The sequence below is a fragment of the Myzus persicae genome, unplaced genomic scaffold, assembly GCF_001856785.1.
Source record: "Myzus persicae strain clone G006 unplaced genomic scaffold, MPER_G0061.0, whole genome shotgun sequence".
In the NCBI taxonomy this organism is placed as follows: Eukaryota; Metazoa; Arthropoda; class Insecta; order Hemiptera; family Aphididae; genus Myzus; species Myzus persicae.
The window spans coordinates 1,447,399-1,459,140 of record NW_019100581.1 but is presented as its reverse complement, the minus strand read 5'-3'; the positions used below and the strand labels follow the sequence as shown (position 1 = coordinate 1,459,140).

Below are 11,742 nucleotides of genomic sequence, written 5' to 3'. Positions count from 1 at the left end.
CGTGCGTACCCGTCCGATACCCACTAAATAATGATATTGTACATTATAATAATAATAATAATAATAATATATTTCGTAAATGATGTCAGAGGATACCCCGTCGCACGATAGCGTTCTGTCACTGTCGAATTAATCAAACACTATTCCATACACATGTCGTAATACAATAATAATATTATAACTTCGAAATTCGCGATAAATAGTGCCTGTGGGCTTTATTATTATTATCATCGCCGTATTAACTATTATTATAATATAGTCGGCCCGGACGATTAAATCTACGCGTCGTCTCACTCGTCGGACGCGCGGGGGCGTGGGCCGTTTGATTAGCGAGTTCACGATTATTATTATTTTGTTTACCTTTCCAGATTCGAGTTGGTCGATCGTAAATAACACACCATTGTTTAAATAATAACGGACGCTGAACACGCGGACTTAACTCCGCCGTGCCATACTGCCGGACATAAACGCAGCCGCTTCGAACCCTCTGCCATGGTGCCATCACGTCTACATGTGTGTGTGTGTGTGTGTGTGTGTGTGTGTGTGTGTGTGTCAAACTCTGTTATTGTATTATAATATCATAACCCTAGGATTATTTCCATCACAATAAATGTAGAATAATACTCGTAAAATAATACGAATATTAGACCTATCGCGCAATATTCGTAAACACGATAAACTATATTTTCAATGTACACCATACAAACGATATTATAATGTCTGCGGTCGTGCATCCATTAATTATATAATATTGGGCGAAAAATATTTTTGATATTTTTAAAATTTGTAATGTTGAGACTATTTTTGTTTACTCGTATAACGATATTATACGCGTTGTAGAAACTATTTTTTACATACAATTTCACGTTGTGGCCCGAGAAGTAAAGAAATATAAGACAAGAATTTTTTTTTCTTATTTTCGCAATGAAACAGTGGACATAATTATTAAAATGACATTGGTTTAAACAACAAAATAAGTTTGTTATACTTTGTATAGTACGAAATACGTAAACAAGTATATTTGATTATTACTTTATTAGTACTGATATTTGATATTTGATTTGATATAATTTTTTGTAAATACAAGTATTTGTTTAATGTATAAAAAATGACTGTATTGAATTTAATGTAGGTATAAATAAAAAAAAAAAAAATGTGCTGTTGCATTATTCTATCGTCGAAGGTCTGTCTAGACACTGACAGATATAGATAAAAAAAAGTATATATTTTAATGTTAGGTATTTGGAGATTGTCTTAGACCCGTCAAAATAATTGGTATTATATTAATATGATGTTCAAAAAAAATATTAAAAAAATATTATTTTATTTAAGTTTTTCAAATTTATTTTATTTTATTATCAAGTTACCAATTTAAAACATTTTAGTATTGGTAACAATGAACATGGACCTTCATTTAATATTTTTGAAAATACCCAAACTCAAACTTGTAAAAATTATTGTATGTGTGTATATGTTAGCGTTAATGTATGAAATTCCGTAATTCTATTGAATAACTAGTTATTTTATAAAATTACGGGTACTTTCAGTTAATGTATTGAATGAATCCATAAATATATACTTCAACTAGTTATTCTACATACCAACTAGATATTTTATAAACTAACAATAATGGTTTAGTTAATGTATTTAAAACTATTATTGAATAAAAGTTTTAATCAAATTACAAATTACAAACAAAATCAAATGTTATAGTATTAAGTCAAACAAGCCTTACAATATTATATAAAATATTAATATAAATTTATTAGAATAATTATTAAAATCTTAATCAATTTACAAATTAAAAACTCAAATATTATAGTATAAGTCAAACACACATTACATTATTATATAAAATATTAATATTAATTTTTTTTTTAAATTTACAATTTATTTATTAGTACAGGAACTTTTTGGGTGGCATTTAGAATTACAAAGTAAATTATTTTTTAAACATATGCACCGTTTTGTGGTGCACTTTTGTTGGCATGTACATTTAAAAAACCCTTGTCCATTACCAAGTGATTGGGATTCGGATGCTTTTCGAAGGCAAATATCTCCATCTGGAACGTCACTAAGCGTAATAAACTTTTCTATGCATAAACTAAATTGTGACCTCGCGTAAAGTTGTTTTAGTGTACCGTATTTAGTTCCTAAAACAAAATTATTTGAATTATTAAAAAAAAAAAAAAAAAAATTATAAATAAAAAAAATTACCTAAGCGATAAAATCCGTCGGTTGTTTTTTCTAATACAATAGCAATTATAGATTGTGGATCACATTTTGACCTGTCAACATCTGGAATTTTGACTCGTACGTTACATCCTTGAAGAGCAGGTGGATGAGACATATCTGATTGTAGTTTCATTCTTTTAGCTTGACGTTCTAAGCATTCTTTTGCTTCTTCTCTTTTATTGGAAATATTTTCTTTATTTATGCAAAGTTGACACAATTCTTCCTCGGTATTCCCTTCATTTTCCATAAATATATGTTTGCATATTTTACAGTTATTTTTCTCTAAATCTTTGTTAATTTTATTATTTAAACTTTTGTCTGTATTCAAAACTTTCAAAATATTGTCTGGAGTATTTGAAGAAATTCCTACTTTTGGGGAACATCCGAACATAGCTTCATAAGGACTTCGTCCTATCCCCCTATGAAAAGCTTTATTTTTCATAAATTGAATAAACCTTAGCCCTTCACTCCATTTTGTTGTGTTGTTGTCCTTCATCCAGGTAATTATCATATTCTCTATATCTTGATTTGCCCTCTCCACTGATCCTTGGGACTGACTGTGGCGAGGTTTGCCATGAATAATAGATAATTCAGGCCACATTTCTTTTAATGAATCTATTGTTTGGTTTCTGAATTCACGACCGTTGTCACTTTGTAGTACACTTGGAGCACCGAACACCGTAAAAATATCTATGAGACAATATGCTACTTCTTCAGCTCTTTTCGATTTTAATGGTTTTAAAATACAAAATTTAGTCAAATGATCTTGATACACCAACACAAATTTATATTCACCATCAGCTTGACTTTGATAATCAATAAGATCTAATTGACATCTACTATTTAATTCAGAAAAAATCATAGGATTTGTCACGATACCTTTTTTTTCACTTTTTTGTTTTTTTACACATGATTCACATAAATTTAAAAAAATTTTGACGTTTGATTGAGTAATATTTTTATATTTTTTTTTCAGTTCATACATCATTCTGTCTCTACCACCATGTCCAATAGATAGGTGAATGTTAAGTAAAATATCATATAATTCTTCGTCGTGGACGTAAAATATAATATCAGAATTTTCTTTCATTGGACGTATAAGTTTTTCATTACCCTGCACTTCTATCACATCATACCGTTGTACTAACCAATAATCACGTGGCGATTCTTTTTTTCCTGTTTTAATACGTTTCACTTCACTTATTAAGGAATCATATTTTTCTTTCAGCAAAAACGTGCTGTTATTACGTTCTGTTGTTGTATTTTTTATAATTGTATCAAATTTGGTTTTCATTTTAAAGCACACTTATTAGTTATTACACTATACAACACTAAAAATAATTAAACTAACTAGTAAGTAAACTCGCAGTACACTGTCACACGAATAAGTCTAGTCTATGCCAAATGGTGTGGTTCAATACTATCTTATCTTATTATTTTTATTAATAACAACAACGGTAACAAATTTTGTATGTTATCTAATCCAGTCCCGGTCATATCTACCTAATGATATAAATTTCATACATTAACGAAAACCCAATCGGTATTTTATATATTAACTAGTAAAACCGTGTAATTTATATATTAACGAACATATTTAGGAATTTTATAGAATAACTAGTTATTTAATAAAATAACGTATTACATACATTACCGCTAACATATATATGACTATTGCCAATCTTTGATTATTATTTTAAAATCAATACAAATAAATAATATACAACACAAAATAATATAGAGTACGTAGGTTTCACAAAACAAATATTTTATATATATGTGTAAGATTAGCGAAAAGTGGCAAAATGTGTCGATGGCACCGACGTACATATAATTTTACGGACGCCGTAAAGCTTACTCAGATCATGGAAAGTCGTCAAAATTAGTCGTAATACAAATGGGTTTAAAATTATATTAAGTTATACAATCTGGATAATTCGAGCAACTGGTGCGCATATAGGTATCTGATGTGTGCAAAAAGTTTGGGGAAATTTAATAACTTACGACTTAGAACAACTACGACAAGAACCGAAGAACAATGTTATAACAATAATGTAACAACTACATGGATGGAATAATTATGCAGTGTGGCCGCGAGGAGAGTCATATTAATATTGTGGTACGAGACCTTTGAGAAATTTGGTTTTTTACCAGAACTATCATTCTACAAAATATTACATCAAATGTATTGTAATAACATTATAATATACCTTGAGTACCTACTCTAAACTACCAGGTATAAGAAACGATTGCTATTAATCTCACTTTAAAATGTGTGAAATACTATAATCACAGGGAGGATGACTAAAAGTTTGTCAAGTACGCATCTCATCACTTAATTAAACACGCATATAATATGATACTCATACTTAGGCACACTAATGTATAATAAAGTATCCGGGAGTCTACGCATTTAGTTTGCATATTATAAATGCTAGACATTGATTAAGACATTGTATTAGAGACAAAATATAATACATCAAGAAAAATACTACATTTTGGCAAAATATCGTGTCAAAGTGTTTTAAATGTATAATTTTTAAAAAGCGTTCAATATTTATAAAAATATACATAGGTGTATATTGCATAATCGTTATTATCACTCACGAAAACAACATTTTTAATTTTGTGTTCATTTGTATTATAATACTCCAAACTCGTATATAAAAACCAGATGCTCGCAAATGGACAACAACAGATACATAAGTTTAGAAGAATGGATTTACCAAGCGTAATGTTCGGTACACATTATAATAATATACCATATCGGTACCTACCCATACCTACATTGTTACAGACACAATGAGAATAATACCGGTATTAAGTACATTATATAGTTGTTTGGTAAAATGTCGAAAAACAAGCAATATATACATATGGATGAAATCGCATACTCTATATATAGTTGCCAGTTGGGTACATTAAAATAAATACATTATGAATAATACCCAATGTAAAACAAATAAAGTAATAAAGACCAAAAATCACAATAAAAATGTGTATCTTTATCGTGATTATTAGAAATTATATAACATACAGAATTCCTATCGACTTTGTACGTTCATCTGTCCGACTTTTAAGCTTCAATGATTATTGATATGCGTACCGACTCCGGAATGATTACCTTTTAAAATTATATTCTATTAAGTAGACTCACACGAGTGTTCATGTATATTTGATCAAAATTGAAATTGTAAATTACTGGGCAATATTTTGGGTAGATGTTAAGCAATATCACTTTCGAACATTAAGAACTTTATACTTGGGCATAGGTAGGTACAATAATACTTAGCAATGAAAAATATTCTACATTTCTAACATTCAGTTGGAATATATTTTACACACGATGAGACATGAAAATGAACAATTAAAAATAACAACCTAGATTAATTTCATTATTGAAAAAAAAATGTTTAATAAAGAAAATATTCCTTGTCTATGAGTGCTTTCTAACTTCTAAACATCACATTTAATTACCTACCTATCATGACGTATAGTTGCAAAGAAGTTAAAATTATCTGATAATGTCGTGAGAAAAAACATTTTTGTAGGTAGGTGCCTATTATATTATCGTACTTTCGTAGCCATACAAAAGTAAATTGTAAGAAAATTAAAAAAAAATCTATTGATATAAAAACCTAATTATTGATAACAATTTTCATATAACATAATATTATATTTCAACTTGTATTTTATCTGAATGAGTAAATAATTACTTTGATATCGAACGCGTATAATTAACTTGGACCATAGATTTATCAACTAGAAATGCTTACTAGTTACTATATTATAAACTGTATAGATCTGGAAACTAAAAGATTAAAATTAGGTTTCAATTGTTTATTCAAACAAATCGTCTACCCTGTGGGCTGTGACTAATACACATACAATTATGTAACTAATTAACAAATGTGCACTGCAGTACTAGAATTTATTTTTATTAAATCAAAAAAAACAAGTGTATATATAACATTTCAGTCTAACTAATTTTTGTATAATAGATTCACATTGACATTTGAACTAACAATAGATGGAAATAAATGTAACATTATCGTCAATCAATATGTCATACAAATTTTGTATCAGATAATATTATGAAAAAGCTTTGTTTACGAATTCCAATTCGATTTATTTTATTTTAAAACCAAAGTTTTATTATCAGAACAATAGGGCATCGTAATTGCGATAGTACAAAGTTATAAATTATTAAACATTTTATTTACTTTATACAAAGTATATTCAAAAGAGAATACTAGTGTATACTAACACTGCTAACGGATAATTAATTAATAATCTATAAAATATACTAAACATATTATAATCATGTGTCAGTCATTATTCTAAAAAATACATATTATATTTAATTTTACAAGAATTAAATTTTATTTTAAATCCTATTTTTCTGTAATAAGGCTTCCTGCTTTTTGGATTTGTGACATTTCTTGAAGGGCCCTTTAAAGTCATGAGCCCGTTGCTCATTGCCCTTCATGCCATCCTATCAGTACTCCACTGAGTGAGCTGGTAGAAGTGATTATGGATGGACGGATAATTTGAAAAGTGTTGCTGTAAGCCGGAGTTTTTTAACCAAAAAAATTAATTTTTTAGTATAAGTACTGTTTGGTATCAACTTACTGTTTATTTATTTTAAAGTAAATTTGGTTTATACATACAAATATAGTTTCTTTTATGTTGTCCGTACAATACTTTTTAATTTTAAGTAATTGGCTAAATTAAAAAAAAATAAATACGATATAGATTTTAGTCATAATGCAACAATGGACAAGTGCTTATGTGAAAAGAAATATGATTATTTTTAATCCAACAATACTAATAAGAAATTATTGTTGGATCCTTTTGAGTTGTAACCATGTTTTTAATTATGACACTTTTAATCATATATATTATTTATTTATAAAATAAACTGAAATAACTACCATGAAGTGTCATCCTTTTATCAAATTTTTATCTATATTCTTTTTTATCCAAAAATAATGTGTATTAGGGTGCGGAATCATTATATTTCACCAATTCCTTTATTAAATAATATGTACACGATAGTAAAAAAAAAAAATGGAAAAGCTGTCCGTTTCTTTCAAACCCGACGAGCTTGCACGCCGCAGACAATAATATCGTAATAATATTATTTGAATTATATACGAGATATTTTCCTGCTCGATATTACGGTGGTATTATCTTCGATGAGGCGACAGGCGGCAAAAGTGTCCACAGACCCCGGCGAGGCGGCGAAACGTGTGCGACTGTAATTGACAGTAGCCATATTATCTCCTAAACAATATATAATAATACCATCGTGTGATTGTATATATAGGTTATTCTTATTATTTTTTTTCACTCTGCAGGGACGGGTGTCTAGGATTGATACATAAAAAAAAAACAGAAGCACACGATGACACTTCCAATTCGAAATGTTATTACTACGTCACAAATATTATTTGTCATTACTATATTATTATATGCGTGCGTATAATGATAAATATGATACGTTTATTTATTTATTATTAATTTAACGAATATAGGTAATGATATTAATATGTCCATTGTCCTCATGCGGTATAGATCTCACGGAAATAGTAATATGATCACAAGCTCTAATATAAAATATAAGAACGGTACAGAAATATAGACGATGTGAAAATCAACAGGTATTAAAAATTGTATACGGAATAGAACAATAAGCTAAGGGAGAAAATTATAAAAAAAAAAAACAGAAAACTATACTTGGGGCTAGATATTATAATCAAAAGTAAAACATCCGTCACTGGTGCATTTCTGTGCGTAACATTAATCTTGGAACACCATAAAACCGCTGGTTTTATTTTATAACAATAACATAGCAGGAGACGTAAGCAAGCTTTTTATTAGCAGTCAGCTAAGACCTAATCAGTAGATGGCCAAAGACGTGAAGAAAGAAATCTAAGCACGAGTGATTGTTGACCAAATGCTATACATAGATCGTTTCAAATCATAAAAACGGTTTTACTTTATTATTTATCAATGTATTGCACATTAAAATATTATGGATTTCATTGTATAATATGAAAACGCTGCAAGGCCATCCCATACCTTCATATAATATTATCTTCTAAAATAATGATATTATTATTGTTAGTGGTACCTAGCATTGATGGTATATTTTATTCCGGGGGACGGAGTGGCCGAGTGGATAACGCGTCGGTTGCAACGCGCACCGTCGCCGGTTCGAACCTCGGTCACGGGCGGCACTTCTCTCCGGGCAATCACTGTGTCCGGAGAGAGAGGCCGCCATCCCCCAACCGGGCATGGCAGAAACCTACGGGTGTCCACTAGAAATTCTGCCAAACAAACACACACGTGTTCCATAACCCTACTTTATCAAAAATCCCTACAGTTCCAAAACCCTACAGTACCACAACCTACAGCTAATGGTCTCAGTTGTCGAAGCTTAAATAAATAAAACAAAAATATTTTATTCTGTTACATATGGGTAATAATAAGTAGTCCTCATAAAGTTCTCTTGGAGTTTTGTTATCCACCCCCACATGATTTATCATCGACTATAACCTTAGTCTTCGCTAACCAAGTCCACTCGAGCGACAATCGAGCACAACAAACGGATCACTTTCTTATAATAATATAGTTATAGGAACGGTAAACTATTTAAATATAATAATGATACAATTCAATTTAGTGGACAATTACTGAAAATAATATTGCATATACGTAATAGTTGTAATTATTAGACGATAACTACTTAATTTTGGCTAACTATACAGATTGCAGGTGGGTTTTATATTTAATTCTGTTTTCAATGATGCTATTATTACATTTTTTCCGAATGTAAATCTCACCAAATTATTTCAAAGAGTCTATATGCATTAAACCGTCTAATCATAGCAAAATTGATTATGCTGTCACAATTTATCTCGCACGCGTAGATAACTGTTATTGTCTGTTTATTATTTAGTGTCATTTGAGTTTTATTATGATTTATGACTTAAAATGAATTTAGGTAATATCAATCTGAAACTTATAATATTTATTCAGACCTACCTCATTTTATTTTAATAAATTATTCAAATGTTATTTTATAATGCTTAAATATATATATTTTTTATGATTGAAATTTGATGTTTAAAAAATTATACAATGCTGAGGCATCTCTTATAAAACTTTGCATCTAAAAAGATACTATATATATGTTGCATCACTTATAACGTTGTATCTATACAAACATAAAATGTTCAGTAGCCTCGTGTCTACCGATAAACCTGAAATATACATCATCATTTTAAAATATAACTAATTATATAAACATAAAAAATTAATTTTTTATTAGATAAATAGGAAGCAATTTTATTAGGTCTCGAAACCGACTGACTTCATCAGATTATCACATTTCTTAAGTTAAAGATGGGTTGGACTATCTTTACTATAATAATCAAATAAATCCAAGCCGGTAATATTCTATAACCTAGGTACTTACTTCATATCCACCAAGTTGTGTTTCCAAAGGATATCGATAATTTTCTCATAATTGATGAGTTAGGGGGACGGAGTGGCCGAGTGGATAACGCGTCGGTTGCAACGCGCACCGTCGTCGGTTCGAACCTCGGTCGCGGGCGGCATTTCTCTCCAGGCAGTCACGGTGTCTGGAGAGAGAAGCCGCCATCCCCCGACCGGGCATGACAGAAACCTACGGGTGTCCACTAGAAATTCTGCCAAACAAACACTGAAACACACGTGTTCCATAACCCTACAGCACCACAACCTACATCTAATGGCCTCAGTTGCCGAAGCTTAAAAAAAAAAAAATAATTGCTGTTTAGACTTAGAGACTAAAATTATCATATTTTATCATCCAATTACAATGAAATTATTGGAAATACTAAGTTCTACTATTCCGATGAAGTACCTAATACAAAAATGTAAAAGGTTTTAAATTGTTCATGGAATTTTAGTTTATTGCATTGTATAATATTAAAAGATAGGAACGTCTCGAGAACCTGGAATTTAGCGCGCTCGCTTTTCTAACTTGTTTAATTCCTTAAGACAATTATTTAAATTCTTAAATTAATATTTTAAATAAAAATCATTAATCAATAAGTTAATATTTATTTTATATCCGATGTGCAAGAACAACAAACAACGATTTTGTTGCTATGGGACACTAAGTGTTTGATATAAATTGTATATGTTCTAATCGTCATAACCCATATGCTTGTATGCTTGTCGCAATGAGCGCATCTAAAAATGTATAACATTATTATTTACTGACTTACTGTTCATAAAAGTCGCAACTCACTTTTATATTATAACTGACTTTCAACTTTCGTAATTTATTAAATTACTTTAGTTAGGTAATCATTATAATGGCAGGAAAAAATATCGTATCGGTTGAGATGAATAAAACCGAAACCGAAATTATGAAACAGGTGTTTGCGGATTTGCGGTCCAATCGTCCGAAAATGTGGACCAATCGTGGTGTGGCAAATTCTCCGATCCGTGCAGGATGTCGATCGAGGCCCAACTTGACAGTGTTGGAAACAGGTTCCGCTGTCCCTGTTGAGTCGTGTGTGCCGGCGAACAGCTCACTGTCCACCGACACAACAAATCCTGTAGTCGATCCTCTGACAGACAGCATCCCGATCGAACTGGCGAGTCACACGAGTCCAACGTTCCTTTATTACTTAGGATTTATGGCGCCTGCAGCCCTCGATACAGTTCTAGCGTCGTCTGCACAGGTTCGACCAGCGCCAGAAACTCGTGCGGTCTCAATGCCAAACATGGCCGTGTTGCAGTTCGGTGTAGTAGAAACCGCATTCGAATCGACGAGTGTGGTCGAGTTGATAGATGGCTGCCTAAGTTGGCTGTCCACGAGACGACTGCAAGTTTGTGGGATCCGGAAACCGGGGACGGTTGCAGCGATGGTGATGCGACAAAGGATCAGACGAAAGCCTGCAGCGAGATAATGCCCAGACGACGCCCGTTAGTTTTGGAGCCGTACAAAGAGGTTCGCCGGTCTGATGTTTTGCTGTGGCTGTATGCCCCGCCGCGATTAAGGTTATATCTTCAATCGTGATATAGCCCAATAAATTCCGACTATAATAATGTGTCCCCTCCCCTCCCCCTTGTCGAGCCTGTGTCCTGCAACGATTGGCCAACGCACCAAGTCTGTGCAAGGCAATCAGTCAAATTTGTTGCTGGACATTTCGAATTTCGAATATCTATGCAAGTTCACACACTGTTTCACACTGGCCGACGTTTATCGAGCCGTTTTTTTGCACTTTACGGCCATCTGTGCCCGCGTGCCTCTATCGGCTCTTTGCCGTGTCTAGCAGTGATAAATTAAGAATATATAATAATTGTTTACAAACTCAAATGAAAACTCGTGTTCCAATAAATTATTAAAATAAATAAACTATTGTGTATAAATGTCAAGCTTATTTGAAAAATAATTCAAATTTAAAAATCAATATAACTTTTAAAATTTTAAAGTACGACGAAATT

The 11,742-nt window shown here is 31.2% G+C and overlaps 1 protein-coding gene across 1 annotated transcript; it reads right to left on the bottom strand.

Annotated features, from left to right (window-relative positions):
* Positions 1-1,508: 1,508 nt before the first annotated feature.
* LOC111034200 (KRAB-A domain-containing protein 2-like) lies at positions 1,509-7,513 on the bottom strand. The gene is made up of 4 exons (XM_022315296.1): positions 7,393-7,513; positions 3,219-3,486; positions 2,218-3,125; positions 1,509-2,153 (listed from the first exon to the last, which is right to left on the bottom strand). The coding sequence occupies exons 1-4, from the start codon at positions 7,511-7,513 to the stop codon at positions 1,891-1,893; spliced, it is 1,560 nt and encodes a 519-aa protein (XP_022170988.1). The 3' UTR covers positions 1,509-1,890.
* Positions 7,514-11,742: the final 4,229 nt, after the last annotated feature.